The sequence below is a fragment of the Rhodnius prolixus genome, unplaced genomic scaffold (genome assembly GCF_049639745.1).
Source record: "Rhodnius prolixus isolate KJV_2025 unplaced genomic scaffold, Rpr scaffold_11, whole genome shotgun sequence".
Lineage (NCBI taxonomy): Eukaryota > Metazoa > Arthropoda > Insecta > Hemiptera > Reduviidae > Rhodnius > Rhodnius prolixus.
Window position 1 is genome coordinate 16,635,656 of NW_027411625.1, and position 19,105 is coordinate 16,654,760.

Sequence of the window (19,105 nt, forward strand, 5' to 3'; positions counted from 1 at the left end):
AAAAAAAAATAAACCACAATAAATTTTTGTTTAAATCGAAAATAGTGGGCGGTATTTATTCAACGGAAAGGGATGATGAAACAAAATTTGAATGTAACGAGCGCAAGAAGCCCTTTGTTATGTGTTAAGCAAATTTCAAGTGTTAAACAAAATGAAATATTTACCATCAGTAAATATATATATATATAATAATGGGCTCTATCAGAGTCCATTTTACCAATTACATTTTCAGTGAAAATCAGTGAACCCAAAGAATAGGATTATGCATTTTTTTTTGTTTAACTTTCTCTAAAAAAAAAGTCCTATTATATTTCATTGAACTTGGCGTGTTAATTGCTTGTAATTTTTAATCATTTTAAAATGAGTCAGATTTCCAAAAGAAATTGTTCAGAATGACATAGTTGCTGTAGCAGAAAGTCCTATGAATTTCAGATTTTTTGAAAAATGATCATTTTTTTCATAAAATTTTCAGCACCAGAAGTACTCTGCCAAGAGCCTGCCTATCCGCAATCAGACATCTGGTCTGTTGGTGTACTGGCTTATGTCATGTTATCTGGTGTATCACCATTTTTGGGTGAGAACATTGGTGAAACAAGGCAGAATATTAATTTTGTTAGATTTCGGTTTGAACATCTGTACAAAGAATTAACGCAAGAGGCTACCAGATTTTTAATGCTTGTCTTCAAAAGGGCGCCGAAGTAAGTTTAATATTATTTCTTTTATTAGCTTTTGAATGGTTAATGGGGTATACAAAATGAATGACCTTTTAAATAAAGAAGTACCGTGGACTTTCATTTAATGGTGATATAAAATAAATAGTCTCTCTTTAAAAAAGTCAAGGTAACCATTTCGACATTGAAGAAGCTTTTAAGGAGGCTGTAGCAACAACCATTATAAAGTCTAAACACACCGTTAGCCGACTCTCCAGTTTGTGGGAGCAGTAATATGTGCATTCTATATAAGAATACTGCAAAAAAATAATGACAAGTAGAATAATTTGGCGAAACCTGAGTTTGGAGGTTAATGGTTGGATATCACAATCGAGTTGTGCGTTTTTTAATACTCTATGAAGGAGTAACGAGTTCATCACTAGTTCGTTCACGGTGAACTTTCCATGATTTCTGGAAATTTACTCTAAATTACAAAATGGAATTTAATAAAAATGACGTAGTGTTTTTCAGCTATGGTTATTCAAAATTGTACTGCAAGTATTGATACCTCGGGAATTGACACACCCTTCCTAACAGACTGCTAATAAAATCTTGACATTTCGACGTTCATGTCTTTAGCATCCATCCTATACTCCTGGACTTAGGTTCATCCGACTTCCTTACTTTTCGTAGTTCATGAGACACTTTCTTTACAGGAGAAAATGTAATCGTTTCTCTAAAGTTGTAACTTGAATGCATACCCTTGGAATGGGCATGAGCATGGGATCCAAAAACTGGCAGAAATAATTCCCACCCCTCAGCTCTTTAATGCAGTAAAAGTCAAACTTAAGAGATAAAAACATGAAACTTGAAGTACTCACCTATTGAAGTGCCTTTTTAAAAACGACACTTTCATGCTATTTGCGTTAGTTGGTTTCTAAGCCATTTGCGCTACAGAAGATGTCTTGGATTTATGGGAAGAATGGTAGCTGATATTGGGGATATCAGGAATTGGCAAGGGAAAGAAGGCTAAAATGGAATTTTTTATATCGAATGATAACCAGTGTGGGCACAAAGAGAATATTGAAGTTATTATAAAGGGTGAGATTGAAGACTTAAAAAAAAGAGTATCTGTTATTTGGCGGAATAATGTGAATTGGGTTAACTGGTTGCGGTGGAAAGTAAAAGGCTTGATTGGAATTGGCGAAAACATGCTTACCAATTCACAATGAGCCACATTTTGAACATAAATAAAAAACAAGAAATAAAAGTAAAAATTTGTGGTTAATAATTATTTTTAAAACAATTATAATTTTCTTTCAGCAAACGTCCAAGTGCTGAGGAATCTCACGAACATCGCTGGCTTTTACCCTCTGAATACATGATCAAACGTAGGGAAAGAGCTGTATTTTTAGGCAGTAGGCTCAAGGTAGGTATCTATTTTGTCAGCCAGATTTAAATTGAACTATTTTTAAGTATATCCCATGAGATTTATTTGATATTTATGAATAAAAAAAAATCATATATTCAGCCTGGAGTCAATCCAAGCACCTCACCACTGCAACTGGATGACTAATCACTCCTATATTCCACTATATTCCCCCTCTATAGGCCGGAGCTCTAACAAGAGGTTGAAGCATTTAATGTAGGCGAAGATTGAGAAAGTTTGATGCTTAGTGTCAAAGCTTCTCAAATCTCAAATACGTAAAACGGATAATGCAGACTGAAAAAACGGGCTTTTAACTTTCTTCTGATTTTCTACTGAGGACCTTCCTTTTTTGTTTACCTTAGGAGACAACACTCTAGAACAGTGATGGGCAAAGTACGGCCCGCGGGCCAACTCCGGCCCGCGAAAGTATTTAATCCGGCCCGCCGAGGGTCCATCGACTTGGATAGTATATGGCCCGCTATAATTACGTTTTGACGGTCGAGAAGTACAAAGTACATTCTACTTAGTAGAATAATAGATGCGTAACCTATAGGTGAAGCTAAACTAGCCGCGTAGTTACACAAGTGTGTAATGCTGTAATGTTTTTATAATATTATGATTAAAAGCTTTAACACAAAATGCATTTTTTCTATAATTCTGGCCCTCCTCTAGAATTTCTTAAACTTTGTGGCCCCCCATTAAAAAAGTTTGCCCGCCACTGCTCTAGAATGTCTAGAAGATAAGTGTTTGTAGGAGGACATCCCTTGGAATGTGTTTAATAACTATATTATATTACGCACAATGTACATAAGAAACATATTACTGATATGTTACGATACCAAAAATAGTAATGTAGTCGGAGAGAATGAAAGCTTTACGGTTTAACATCTTTTCTCTTTTTTTTTTTTTTTCGTTCTAGTGAATTCGTCGTTTGTCGAGAAACGGTAGGTACAGTCCAATTTGTTTTACTTTCAAGCTCTGTCTCTGATTTAATGTGAGAAGGAAAAACCAAAACTGCTTGAGATGATACATATTTGTTTTCAAATGTGATCTTGTAATCTGCTTTTTGTTCTTTTTTAATCAAGAATTCAATTATTAAGCGAGTTTCTCGTTAAACTCTAAACAGTAAAAACTTGTAATTTTATCCGATTTCATTTGAATCAAATTAAATTTCGTATTTATAGGAATTCAGTGAAAAATATCACAAGACCAGACTTGAGGAAGCAAGCACGTTAGAGGCACTGACATGTCTGGCAACTGGCAAAGGGCCATTGCAACGTTCCAACAGTATCCAAGAAGAACTTGTCAATCGAGAATAAATAAACAAAATTATATGCTCTGTTAATTAAATATTCTTTTGAATGTTATAGGAAAACATAATTAGTTGTCAAAACGAAAACTTTGGAAAAAAATACAACGAATTTCTTTTTTTGGATGGGTTAAAATTAGCACCCAAAATATTCCTTTGTATTTAAAACTAAAATCTTGCACATAAGTACTTTTTTCAAATCGTTTTATTAATGCGAATAAAAAAGAATTAGTATAATTATTTTTGTTTTTTTGCTAGGAACTTTATTGCTCTAGAACCAAACTATTCATGGTAATTTAATGATAATAAAAGATAAATAAACTTTATTTTTTATAAGATTATTTATTTATATATGCTTTGGAGAATAAAACTTTCAAAAATCTATAAATACCTGTTAAAATTAAAAAAAAAAATCAACGAAAGGATTTTTAAGTAATGTACTATATGAGAGCTCATTTCAATTCAATCCATAGAAATATAAAAAAATTATAAACATTTTATGAAAACTTAGATGAGGCAACGTTTAATGTATGTGAAACAGAGTTGTCAAGTATAAGTAAATTTGTTATAAGCGGTCTCCTCCTTTTAATTTTGTGGTCAAAATGCAGTTTTTGTTTACTATTTATGAAAGTCCACAAAAGCAAGTTATCTTCTGTATTTTTGTGAATTCTTTTCCAAATCTTTTTGAAACAGAAAATACCAATGAACACAAAATTAACAGAGTTTTATAGAAGAAGAGCGTGCTTTCCTAATTTTTGTTTGCGAAGTTAAAAGTTGCTATAGAAAAACGTCGATAAAATCTAATGCAAAGTTTTTATTTATTTCTTATTTATTGACTTTTTTTTTCTTTATAAATTATTAAACAGTGACGTCATGTTAACTATATAGAGAGAGATAAATTATAAATTAAAAATAAATTATTTTGTCAATTATTGATAAATACATTTTTGGTTAATGTTCCGTGTAAGGACTAACTTTGGGGCAATGTTGCGTTGTCCCAGAATGGTTCAAACTTACCACCACTCCTTCGAAACATACCTTTATTATTAACACAATATCAATATATCATGTTCCTCCAAAATGCCAAATTTGTATTATTTTTTTTTAATTTTTCAAAGTTTATTTTTAGTGCTACCAAAACTTGACCATCAGCGCCCTCGTATTTAAATTTAAATACACTGACTTTCTTAAAAATATGTCTTTAAAGCGAATTTGCTCTTCATTTAATGTTTTTTATTTATTTATTTACACCCACACATAACGCTTCTCTAAATTTGTCACTTTTTTCAGATTTCTGTATGTAGTTATACTCTACATTTGTATCGTCTACCCTGTTGTAGTGGAATGAATTGTAGGACCCGAAGTGTATTCACTCACTTGACAAAGGTTCAAATATAATATTAAAAATAAATACTAAATATCTGTAAACACTGCAAAATTAATATAGAACCAGTCCAGACCTCAAGTATCTATAAATAATAAAAAAAAAAGTAATTTATTAATTAATAAAGAAATATATTTGCCCACAAATAAGTTGATATGTGAAAATAAATCTAATAGAACCTTGCAGTAGAAATAACCTGATTCAAAGCATCTTGTGGGTAATTATGCAGGAAAGTAAGCAAAGCTTTGTGCCGTACTTAATTTCTAGTGATCAAAATGAAAAATAGCCTTCACATGTTCTTTGGGAGTAAATTTCTATAAACCCAAATAAAATTTCATTTGCTTCAAAAAAGATGTTAAGAATTTATAATTAAAAAGAAAATGCAACAAAGAATCTTCACAAAACGAAAGGTAAATTTAACAAATATTTTTATTAGATTTGATGATTTGTCTACTTTTTGTACTATTTTCTCTCTCTCTCCTTTTTTTTTTTAGTACAAAGAAAAAAATACTGTGTGTTCATTGACTTATTCCCAAGAAAACAACTAAAAAAAAGAATAGAAATAAAAAATTTATTATTTATGGACATACATATACATACATAGTACATGGACGTACTAAAGTAATAACTAATTTTGAACTACATCAAAACTGCATCCTAAAAACAAATATATTTCTCTTGAACCTAAGAATTCCATTCCATTATCGTTTAATACCTTGTCTACACTCTAAGATAGAAATTCGTACATAATTTGTGTGCTTTTACTTTCTCTTCTTAAAACTTCGGAATCGTATGTCAGAAACACATTTTAACATATGATTTTAAATAATAGTGCATTTGATGACAAATATCCAGTATATATTGTAATTTGATTCGAAATTTATTTCAAGAAAAGTTTTGCAAAAAAGTAGGACAACTTGTCAGTTAAAGAAAACTAAAAATGAATGCCTTGCTTTCAATAAATTTCAACTCCAAAGTAGGATATTTAATTTCTCGAAAATGCAAAAAAAAAGGCAAGTTAAATTTTTGTTAATCTCAGAAAGTAATTGAGACAAATAATAATAGGGGAATTACAGTAGTTTCCGTCAATATCAGGCAAGTATGTCTATTAATTTATAATATATTGTTTTTTTTAATATACTATTATCTAATATATGCCCTACAATAGTACTATCTATTAGTTTTTCCATTTTTGTCTACATAAAATTCTGATTTTCAAAATGTTTTTGTTTAGTACATCTAAATACATTTAGAATATATTGAATTGAAATTATATCAAATTGTACTAGAATATTGGAATATTCTTCCTTTATTTTATTTTAAAAACTGCAACTAGTGACTGCCACTAGTAAATAAGTAGGTTCGTAAATGATAAAACACGCTGAACTTGTAACAAACTTGATTTATTACACAGCACAGTAAATAACATTTACTAACAACACGATTATTTACTTAACTAATTCACTAAAGTCAAAACAGTTCACTGTTAAACACATTATATAAATTCAAAATAAAGTCTACTATCAGACTGACTGTCTGGAGCCGCTCTCTCGCTTTGTGTATTCACGTAGAATGTTCCGGAATCTGCCAGAAGCTCGCATTATATTTAGGCACGCCAGATCTTACTAGTTCCTTCTAGGCCTCCTCCTATCTTCCTAGTGGCTCCCTAGCGGACTAGAGGTTCTATCTTCTTTCAAGAGATAGCGCCAAAGTTACTTCGTTACAATATGTTGGAATCTCAGCCAACATAATTAATTATTAATTAACTAGTAATTAGTCGAAAATTAATTATTTCAACTTCAAATAAACATACTGGCTGATTCAAACAGAGTCGTACTTCCTTCATGTACCGTGCTTAAAAACTCTAGAAAAAGTTGCAATCCAACTTAGATTGAGTCATAATGAGTGGTTCTCGTCTCGAATTACATCTCAAATAACATTTAATGAAACAGTGCTGGCTGATGTAGACTGTCTTTTTCATGATACATGCTTAAAAATATTGGAAAAAGTAGGAATTGGAGCCTAGATTGATGACTGATTTTAATCTTGAATAAAGGATTGCTAGAACCGTGCTAGCTGATGCCGACAGACTCGTCTTTTTATATACATTTTTTATATACATGCTTAAATAACACTGGAAAAAGTTGGAATCGCGGCCTAGATTGACCCAAATTTAGTGATTTTAATCTCAAATAAACTTATACTAGAGCAGTGCTGGTTGTTACAGACAGGATCGTCTATATCATGATACATGCTTATATGACATTGGAAAAAGTTGTAATAGCAGCCTAGACCGACAAAAATGAGTGGTTTTCATCTTGAAAAACCTATTGCTTGAACAGTGCTGGTTTTTACAGACAGGATCGTCTTTATATCATGATACATGCTTATATGACATTGAAAAAAGTTGTAATAGCAGCCTAGACCGACAAAAATGAGTGGTTTTCATCTTGAAAAACCGATTACTTGAACGGTGCTGGTTGTTATAGACAGGGTCGTCTATATCATGATACATGCTTATATGACATTGGAAAAAGTTGTAATAGCAGCCTAGACCGACAAAAATGAGTGGTTTTCATCTTGAAAAACCTATTACTTGAACAGTGCTGGTTGTTACAGACAGGATCGTCTTTATATCATGATACATGCTTATATGACATAGAAAAAAGTTGTAATAGCAGCCTAGACCGACAAAAATGAGTGGTTTTCATCTTGAAAAACCGATTACTTGAACGGTGCTGGTTGTTATAGACAGGGTCGTCTATATCATGATACATGCTTATATGACATTGGAAAAAGTTGTAATAGCAGCCTAGACCGACAAAAATGAGTGGTTTTCATCTTGAAAAACCTATTACTTGAACAGTGCTGGTTGTTACAGACAGGATCGTCTTTATATCATGATACATGCTTATATGACATAGAAAAAAGTTGTAATAGCAGCCTAGACCGACAAAAATGAGTGGTTTTCATCTTGAAAAACCGATTACTTGAACGGTGCTGGTTGTTACAGACAGGGTCGTCTATATCATGATACATGCTTATATGACATTGGAAAAAGTTGTAATAGCAGCCTAGACCGACAAAAATGAGTGGTTTTCATCTTGAAAAACCTATTACTTGAACAGTGCTGGTTGTTACAGACAGGATCGTCTTTATATCATGATACATGCTTATATGACATAGAAAAAAGTTGTAATAGCAGCCTAGACCGACAAAAATGAGTGGTTTTCATCTTGAAAAACCGATTACTTGAACGGTGCTGGTTGTTATAGACAGGGTCGTCTATATCATGATACATGCTTATATGACATTGGAAAAAGTTGTAATAGCAGCCTAGACCGACAAAAATGAGTGGTTTTCATCTTGAAAAACCTATTACTTGAACAGTGCTGGTTGTTACAGACAGGATCGTCTTTATATCATGATACATGCTTATATGACATAGAAAAAAGTTGTAATAGCAGCCTAGACCGACAAAAATGAGTGGTTTTCATCTTGAAAAACCGATTACTTGAACGGTGCTGGTTGTTACAGACAGGGTCGTCTATATCATGATACATGCTTATATGACATTGGAAAAAGTTGTAATAGCAGCCTAGACCGACAAAAATGAGTGGTTTTCATCTTGAAAAACCTATTACTTGAACAGTGCTGGTTGTTACAGACAGGATCGTCTTTATATCATGATACATGCTTATATGACATAGAAAAAAGTTGTAATAGCAGCCTAGACCGACAAAAATGAGTGGTTTTCATCTTGAAAAACCGATTACTTGAACGGTGCTGGTTGTTACAGACAGGGTCGTCACTATTTGATGATAAATAATTAAAAACAATGGAAAACATGGGAATCACAACCTAGATTGACAGATAATGAGTGGTTTTCATCTCGAATTACCGATTACTGGAACAGTGCTGTCTTATGTATTTTTTTTTTAATATATTTTACGTGTTAAAGTTTTTGTTAATTTTTATAAATATGTTTATATAAAATATTTATTATTTATACATATATGTAGACTGTTACTATTTGTTAAATGTTTAAAACCTAATAAATAAATATTTTTTAATTTAACTGGAAATTCAAAGTGTAGTGAAGTGTAATTCAAATATGAAGAATACGTTTCCATTTGAAAAAAAAAAAAAAAAATATGTTTGCACATTATGTTGAAATATTAGAGACAATTGAAGGAGGTATTATTTGAAAAAATCTCAAAAAAGTGAAAAATCCATACAGTAATTTGGAATTTCTGGTTGTGGAATTTTCTTCAACTTCGGAGTTTTAGCAACACATTTATATCACATGACACATGTGTGTTTGTATTCAACCGTGAAACTATTTTAGAGGGATTCCTACCCCAAAAAAAAAAAAAACCTCTTCTAGAACTCTTATCAGTAGATCGATTTTCCAGGAAACATTTTTCAAATTAACAATATACAAACAAAACAAAAATTGTGAACAATGTTTAAAAGAAAATTATAGAATAGTTTATGGGGAAATTTCAAAAAAGAGAAAAATCCATTCTATTAGTTCTGGTTGAGGGATATCATCATTAATGTTACAGTCGGCCCAATGGAAATATCATGTTTCAGCGCTCTGTGTTTTTTGTTTTGAGGTAATTAACAGACATAATCTACAGTAAATAAAAATTTAGCATGAAAGCTCACACAACCTCTTCATACTTCCAATTATCACAATTCTAATTGTACCTCGCCGCAGGCCCGGATTTTCCTATAGGCTAACTAGGCTTCAGCCTAGGGCCTCAAGATCAAGAGGGGCCTACATTCAAATTGTTAGCAACATAAAAATTACACTATTTAAAAAAAAATACATATTATATATTAAAACTTAACATATTGATTTATATCACAATAGTGATTTTTTTATTATTTCTCATGTAATTTACAAACTTAAAAATTGGAGGTGAAAGGGCCTTATAAGTGGAATAGCCTAGCGCCACCTTTCAATAAAATCAAGCCCTGGTCTTACACACACTCATTCGCAGAAGTAACCATAATCTAATTTCCCTGGAAAATGGTTCTAGATCTCGTATGCGAGGTTAGTTTAAAGGAATCGTAGGAGCCGTGTTCGAGAAAAAAAAACCTGATATTTAACTTCAAATATCTCAAAAACTAGTCGATGGATTTCGTTTTTATTTCAACTGTATATGGAGGCAACGATTGTCTATAATTGTATAAAATGCCGCAAATATCTGTCAAGTAGGAAATGCGATATTTAGAGTTAAATTTTGATTTCGTTTAAAACTGTGTAATTTTTACTTCAAATATCCTAATAACTAATTGATGGATTTCGGTCATACTTCACCTGTAAATGGAGACAACGTTTTTCTAAAATTGCATAAAATTCAGTTATAATCTGTCGAGTAGGAAATGAGATATTTAGAGTTAAATTTTCGTTTCGTTTGATACGGTGAAATCTATAACTTCAATTATCTCAAAAACTTCCCGGCGGATTTCGTTTAGATTTCACCTGTTTATGGAGACTTTTATTATCTATAATTCTATAAAATGTCTTAAATTTCTATGGAGTAGTTAACGAGTTATTAAGAGTTAAATTTTGGATTCGTTTAAAACCATGTAAATTTTACTTCAAATATCTCAAAAACTGCTTAATTGATTTCGTCTATATTTCACGTGTATATGGAGAAAACTTTTGTCTCAAATTGTATAAAATACCGTTATAATCTGTCGAGTAGGAAATGAGATATTTTGAGTTAAATTTTCGATTCGTTTGAAACAGTGAAATATTTAACTTCAAATATTTTAAAACCGCGCGTCGGATTTCGTTTAGATTTCACCTGTATATGGAGACAACATTTGTCTATAATTGCATAAAATTTCGTAAAAATCTATCGAGTAGTTGACGAGATATTAAGAGTTAAATTTTGGATTCGTTTTAAACAGTGGTATTTTTAACTTCAAGTATCTCAAAAACTAATCGATGGATTTCTTTCATACTTCACCTGTAAATGGAGACAACGTTTTTCTAAAATCGCATAAAATTCAGTTATAATCTGTCGAGTAGGAAATGAGATATTTAGAGTTAAATTTTTGTTTCGTTTGATACGGTGAAATCTATAACTTCAATTATCTCAAAAACTTCCCGGCGGATTTCGTTTAGATTTCACCTGTTTATGGAGACTTTTATTATCTATAATTCTATAAAATGTCTTAAATATCTATTGAGTAGTTAACGAGATATTAGGAGTTTAATTTTGGTTCCGTTTGAAACAGTGGAATATTTAACTTCAAATATCTCAAAAACTGCTTGATTGATTTCGTTCATACTTCACCTGTGAATGTAGACAACGTTTTTCTAAAGTTGTATAAAATTCCGTTATAATCTGTCGAATAGGAAATGAGATATTTACAGTTAAATTTTCATTTCGTTTGAAACAGTGAAATTTTTATCTTTAAATATCCTAATAACTAATCGATGGATTTCGTTCATACTTCACCTGTAAATGGGGACAAGGTTTTTCTAAAATTTTAAAAATTCCGTTATAATCTGTCGAGTAGGAAATGAGATATTTAGAGTTAAATTTTCATTTCGTTTGAAACAGTGAAATCTTTAATTTCAAATATCCTAATAACTAATTGATGGATTTCGTTCATACTTCACCTGTAATTGGAGACAACATTTGTCTATAATTTTATAAAATTTCGTAGAAATCTATCTAGTAGTTAACGAGATATTAAGAGTTAAATTTTGGATTCGTTTGAAACAGTGAAATCTTTAACTTCAAATATTTTGAAAACTAAGCGTCGGATTTCGCTTAGATTTCACCTGTAAATGGAGACGTTTGCCTATAATTATATTGAATGTGGTAGAAATCTAACGAGTAGTTAACATGATATTATGAGTTAAATTTTGTTTTCGTTTGAAACAGTGAAATATTTAACTTCTAACATCTTAAAAATTAATCGATGGATTTCGGTTAGAATTCACCTGTTTATGGAGACTTTTATTATCTATAATTCTATAAAATGTCTTAAATATCTATCGAGTAGTTAACGAGATATTAGGAGTTTAATTTTGGTTCCGTTTGAAACAGTGAAATCTTTAACTTCAAATATCTTAAAAACTTCGAGGCGGATATCGTTTAGATTTCACCTGTTTATGGAGACAACGTTTGTTTATAATTGTATAAAATTTCGTAAATTTCTATGGAGTAGTTAAAGAGTTATTAAGAGTTACATTATGGATTCGTTTAAAACTGTGGAATCTTTAACTTCAAATATCACAAAAACTGCTTGATTGATTTCGTTCATACTTCACCTGTGAATGTAGACAACGTTTTTCTAAAGTTGTATAAAATTCCGTTATAATCTGTCGAATAGGAAATGAGATATTTACAGTTAAATTTTCATTTCGTTTGAAACAGTGAAATCTTTAATTTCAAATATCCTAATAACTAATTGATGGATTTCGTTCATACTTCACCTGTAATTGGAGACAACATTTGTCTATAATTGTATAAAATTTCATAGAAATCTATCTAGTAGTTAACGAGATATTGAGAGTTAAATTTTGGATTCGTTTGAAACAGTGAAATATTTAACTTCAAACATCTTAAAAACTAATCGATGGTTTTCGGTTAGAATTCACCTGTTTATGGAGACATTTATTATCTATAATTCTATAAAATGTCTTAAATATCTATCGAGTAGTTAACGAGATATTAGGAGTTTAATTTTGGTTTCGTTAGAAACAGTGAAATCTTTAACTTCAAATATCTCATGAACTAATCGATTGATTTCGTTCATACTTTACCTGTAAATGGAGACAACGTTTGTCTATAAGTGTATAATATGTTGTTAAAATCTGTCGAGTAGTTAACGAGATATAATGAGTTATATTTCGATTTCGTTTGAAACAGTGAAATATTTAACTTCAAATATCTCAAGAACTTCGCTCCGGATTTCGTTAAATTTCACCTGATAATGGAGACAACTATTGCCTATAATTGTATAACATTCCGTTTTAATCTGTCGAGTAGGAAATGAGATATTTAGAGTTAAATTTTCATTTCGTTTGAAACAGTGAAATCTTTGACTTCAAATATCCTAATAACTAATCGATGGATTTCTTTTATATTTCACCAGTATATGGAGACGACTAATGTTTATAATTATATGGAATGTGGTAAATGTCTGTTGAGTAGTTCACGAGATATTATGAATTAAATTTTGGTTTCTTTTGAAACAATGAAATCTGTAACTTCATATATCTCAAAAACTAATTGATGGATTTCCTTCATACTTAACCTGTATATGGAGACAACGTTTTTCTAAAATTGTATAAAATTTCGTTATAATCTGTCGAGTAGGAAATGAGATATTTAGAGTTAAATTTTCGTTTCGTTTGATACGGTGAAATCTATAACTTCAATTATCTCAAAAACTTCGCGGCGGATTTCGTTTAGATTTCACCTGTTTATGGAGACAACATTTGTCTATAATTGCATAAAATTTCGTAAATTTCTATGGAGTAGTTAACGAGTTATTAAGAGTGAAATTTTGGATTCGTTTAAAACCATGTAAATTTTACTTCAAATATCTCAAAAACTGTTTAATTGATTTCGTCTATATTTCACGTGTATATGGAGACAACATTTGTCTCAAATTGTATAAAATACCGTTATAATCTGTCGAGTAGGAAATGAGATATTTTGAGTTAAATTTTCGATTCGTTTGAAACAGTGAAATATTTAACTTCAAATATTTTAAAACCGCGCGTCGGATTTCGTTTAGATTTCACCTGTATATGGAGACAACATTTGTCTACAATTGCATAAAATTTCGTAAAAATCTATCGAGTAGTTGACGAGATATTAAGAGTTAAATTTTGGATTCGTTTTAAACAGTGGTATTTTTAACTTCAAGTATCTCAAAAACTAATCGATGGATTTCTTTCATACTTCACCTGTAAATGGAGACAACGTTTTTCTAAAATTGCATAAAATTCAGTCATAATCTGTCGAGTAGGAAACGAGATGTTTAGAGTTAAATTTTCGTTTCCTTTAAAAACAGTGAAATTTTTAACTTCAAATATCTCAAAAACTACTTGATGGATTTCGGTTAGAATTCACCTGTTTATGGAGACAACGTTTGTTTATAATTGTATAAAATTTCGTAAATTTCTATGGAGTAGTTAACGAGTTATTAAGAGTTAAATTATGGATTCGTTTAAAACTGTGGAATCTTTAACTTCAAATATCTCAAAAACTGCTTGATTGATTTCGTTCATACTTCACCTGTGAATGTAGACAACGTTTTTCTAAAGTTGTATAAAATTCCGTTATAATCTGTCGAATAGGAAATGAGATATTTACAGTTAAATTTTCATTTCGTTTGAAACAGTGAAATTTTTATCTTTAAATATCCTAATAACTAATCGATGGATTTCGTTCATACTTCACCTGTAAATGGGGACAAGGTTTTTCTAAAATTTTATAAAATTCCGTTATAATCTGTCGAGTAGGAAATGAGATATTTAGAGTTAAATTTTCATTTCGTTTGAAACAGTGAAATCTTTAATTTCAAATATCTCATGAACTAATCGATGGATTTCGTTCATACTTCACTTGTAATTGGAGACAACATTTGTCTATAATTGTATAAAATTTCGTAGAAATCTATCTAGTAGTTAACGAGATATTAAGAGTTAAATTTTGGATTCGTTTGAAACAGTGAAATATTTAACTTCAAACATCTTAAAAACTAATCGATGGATTTCGGTTGGAATTCACCTGTTTATGGAGACATTTATTATCTATAATTCTATAAAATGTCTTAAATATCTATCGAGTAGTTAACGAGATATTAGGAGTTTAATTTTGGTTTCGTTAGAAACAGTGAAATCTTTAACTTCAAATATCTCATGAACTAATCGATGGATTTCGTTCATACTTTACCTGTAAATGGAGACAACGTTTGTCTATAAGTGTATAATATGTTGTTAAAATCTGTCGAGTAGTTAACGAGATATAATGAGTTATATTTCGATTTCGTTTGAAACAGTGAAATATTTAATATCAAATATCTCAAGAACTTCGCTCCGGATTTCGTTAAATTTCACCTGATAATGGAGACAACTATTGCCTATAATTGTATAACATTCCGTTTTAATCTGTCGAGTAGGAAATGAGATATTTAGAGTTAAATTTTCATTTCGTTTGAAACAGTGAAATCTTTGACTTCAAATATCCTAATAACTAATCGATGGATTTCTTTTATATTTCACCAGTATATGGAGACGACTAATGTTTATAATTATATGGAATGTGGTAAAAGTCTGTTGAGTAGTTCACGAGATATTATGAATTAAATTTTGGTTTCTTTTGAAACAATGAAATCTGTAACTTCATATATCTCAAAAACTAATTGATGGATTTCCTTCATACTTCACCTGTATATGGAGACAATGTTTTTCTAAAATTGTATAAAATTTCGTTATAATCTGTCGAGTAGGAAATGAGATATTTAGAGTTAAATTTTCGTTTCGTTTGATACGGTGAAATCTATAACTTCAATTATCTCAAAAACTTCGCGGCGGATTTCGTTTAGATTTCACCTGTTTATGGAGACAACATTTGTCTATAATTGCTTAAAATTTCGTAAATTTCTATGGAGTAGTTAACGAGTTATTAAGAGTTAAATTTTGGATTCGTTTAAAACCATGTAAATTTTACTTCAAATATCTCAAAAACTGCTTAATTGATTTCGTCTATATTTCACGTGTATATGGAGACAACTTTTGTCTCAAATTGTATAAAATACCGTTATAATCTGTCGAGTAGGAAATGAGATATTTTGAGTTAAATTTTCGATTCGTTTGAAACAGTGAAATATTTAACTTCAAATATTTTAAAACCGCGCGTCGGATTTCGTTTAGATTTCACCTGTATATGGAGACAACATTTGTCTACAATTGCATAAAATTTCGTAAAAATCTATCGAGTAGTTGACGAGATATTAAGAGTTAAATTTTGGATTCGTTTTAAACAGTGGTATTTTTAACTTCAAGTATCTCAAAAACTAATCGATGGATTTCTTTCATACTTCACCTGTAAATGGAGACAACGTTTTTCTAAAATTGCATAAAATTCAGTCATAATCTGTCGAGTAGGAAACGAGATGTTTAGAGTTAAATTTTCGTTTCCTTTAAAAACAGTGAAATTTTTAACTTCAAATATCTCAAAAACTACTTGATGGATTTCGGTTAGAATTCACCTGTTTATGGAGACAACGTTTGTTTATAATTGTATAAAATTTCGTAAATTTCTATGGAGTAGTTAACGAGTTATTAAGAGTTAAATTATGGATTCGTTTAAAACTGTGGAATCTTTAACTTCAAATATCTCAAAAACTGCTTGATTGATTTCGTTCATACTTCACCTGTGAATGTAGACAACGTTTTTCTAAAGTTGTATAAAATTCCGTTATAATCTGTCGAATAGGAAATGAGATATTTACAGTTAAATTTTCATTTCGTTTGAAACAGTGAAATTTTTATCTTTAAATATCCTAATAACTAATCGATGGATTTCGTTCATACTTCACCTGTAAATGGGGACAAGGTTTTTCTAAAATTTTATAAAATTCCGTTATAATCTGTCGAGTAGGAAATAAGATATTTAGAGTTAAATTTTCATTTCGTTTGAAACAGTGAAATCTTTAATTTCAAATATCTCATGAACTAATCGATGGATTTCGTTCATACTTCACTTGTAATTGGAGACAACATTTGTCTATAATTGTATAAAATTTCGTAGAAATCTATCTAGTAGTTAACGAGATATTAAGAGTTAAATTTTGGATTCGTTTGAAACAGTGAAATATTTAACTTCAAACATCTTAAAAACTAATCGATGGATTTCGGTTGGAATTCACCTGTTTATGGAGACATTTATTATCTATAATTCTATAAAATGTCTTAAATATCTATCGAGTAGTTAACGAGATATTAGGAGTTTAATTTTGGTTTCGTTAGAAACAGTGAAATCTTTAACTTCAAATATCTCATGAACTAATCGATGGATTTCGTTCATACTTTACCTGTAAATGGAGACAACGTTTGTCTATAAGTGTATAATATGTTGTTAAAATCTGTCGAGTAGTTAACGAGATATAATGAGTTATATTTCGATTTCGTTTGAAACAGTGAAATATTTAATATCAAATATCTCAAGAACTTCGCTCCGGATTTCGTTAAATTTCACCTGATAATGGAGACAACTATTGCCTATAATTGTATAACATTCCGTTTTAATCTGTCGAGTAGGAAATGAGATATTTAGAGTTAAATTTTCATTTCGTTTGAAACAGTGAAATCTTTGACTTCAAATATCCTAATAACTAATCGATGGATTTCTTTTATATTTCACCAGTATATGGAGACGACTAATGTTTATAATTATATGGAATGTGGTAAAAGTCTGTTGAGTAGTTCACGAGATATTATGAATTAAATTTTGGTTTCTTTTGAAACAATGAAATCTGTAACTTCATATATCTCAAAAACTAATTGATGGATTTCCTTCATACTTCACCTGTATATGGAGACAATGTTTTTCTAAAATTGTATAAAATTTCGTTATAATCTGTCGAGTAGGAAATGAGATATTTAGAGTTAAATTTTCGTTTCGTTTGATACGGTGAAATCTATAACTTCAATTATCTCAAAAACTTCGCGGCGGATTTCGTTTAGATTTCACCTGTTTATGGAGACAACATTTGTCTATAATTGCTTAAAATTTCGTAAATTTCTATGGAGTAGTTAACGAGTTATTAAGAGTTAAATTTTGGATTCGTTTAAAACCATGTAAATTTTACTTCAAATATCTCAAAAACTGCTTAATTGATTTCGTCTATATTTCACGTGTATATGGAGACAACTTTTGTCTCAAATTGTATAAAATACCGTTATAATCTGTCGAGTAGGAAATGAGATATTTTGAGTTAAATTTTCGATTCGTTTGAAACAGTGAAATATTTAACTTCAAATATTTTAAAACCGCGCGTCGGATTTCGTTTAGATTTCACCTGTATGTGGAGACAACATTTGTCTATAATTGCATAAAATTTCGTAAAAATCTATTTCTAATTGGATGGAGCAATTGAGATAGGACGTACTGCTGAAATAAGTAAAACTCAGTCTAAAATAATGAACTGTACGGAGGAAGTAGATAAGATACGCAGTAGATCTAGCAAAGTGAAGGGTAACAGAGGAAGTCAGCAAGAGATAAAAGCAACAGACAACAGCAAAGAAACAATAAGAAGAAAGAAAAATTTCGCTGAAAACCGGCAATTTTTGGTAAAAAACAATTTAAGTTCAGTAAAATATAAATGTAAAAAGTGTAATACTAATCATACAAAAGCTAACTGTCCTGCTTATAATAAGCAGTGTAAAATTTGTGGAAAATATAATCACTTTGCAGTAGGATGTTTTCGAAATAAAATAAAAAATATCGGAGAATTACTAACAATAGATAAAGTAGAAATATGTAAAGAAAATAATAAAAAGTGGTACCAGGATATAAAGATTGGGAATACTAACATAAAGTTTAAAATTGACAGTGGCGCAGATGTTAGTATTATACCTTTTACAATTTTTGAAAAAACTGGCATTAAAAATAAAATAAAAAATTCAAATATTTTATTAGAAACTTTTGATGGAACAAAATTGAAAACGATGGGGTTAGTAGAAATAAAATGTGTGGTTAATAAAAAAGAAGAAATAATTAAATTCACTATAATTGATGATAAACTTAATAAAAAGTTAAAGCCAGTTTTAGGTCTCAAAGATTGTATGCAGCTAAACTTAATTCAAAGAAAAACATTGCATAACATAGACAATATTGCTAGTGTTAAACAAAATCAAATTCGCAGTTCCAAAGGTTATGTTAGTAAAGACGAGTTTGTAGCAAACAATATGGATTTGTTTACAGGCTTTGGTTGTTTTCCAGATAAACAATCAATAAAAATAGATAAGTCGATTAAACCTGTTATGAACCCACCTAGGCGTGTTCCTTTTATATTAGAAAATAAACTTAAACAAAAATTAAAAGAATTAGAAAATACAGGTATTATAGAAAAATGGACACCTAAAAATTGGGTAAGTAATCTCGTTGTAGTGGAGAAACCCAATGGTAGTCTTCGTATATGTCTTGATCCTTATGAATTAAATAAAGCTATCATTAGAGAATACCAGTTAATTCCGACAGTAGAGGATGTAGCTAGAAGAATCGGTAAAGCGAATATATTTACAGTTTTGGATCTAAAAGATGGTTACTATCATGTTGATC

General features: G+C 30.2%; 1 protein-coding gene across 9 annotated transcripts in view; it reads left to right on the forward strand.

Annotated features, from left to right (window-relative positions):
- The window catches only part of Obsc (Obscurin), a 226,868-nt gene extending 222,520 nt beyond the window's left edge, over window positions 1–4,348 (forward strand). For all 9 annotated transcript variants that reach the window (XM_074138259.1, XM_074138258.1, XM_074138266.1 and 6 more), the window contains 3 exons: window positions 473–698; window positions 1,974–2,079; window positions 3,264–4,348. In XM_074138259.1, the coding sequence (XP_073994360.1) occupies window positions 473–698; window positions 1,974–2,079; window positions 3,264–3,398 (467 nt within the window). In that variant the 3' untranslated portion in view covers window positions 3,399–4,348. The remainder of the gene's footprint in view (window positions 1–472; window positions 699–1,973; window positions 2,080–3,263) is intronic.
- Window positions 4,349–19,105: the final 14,757 nt, after the last annotated feature.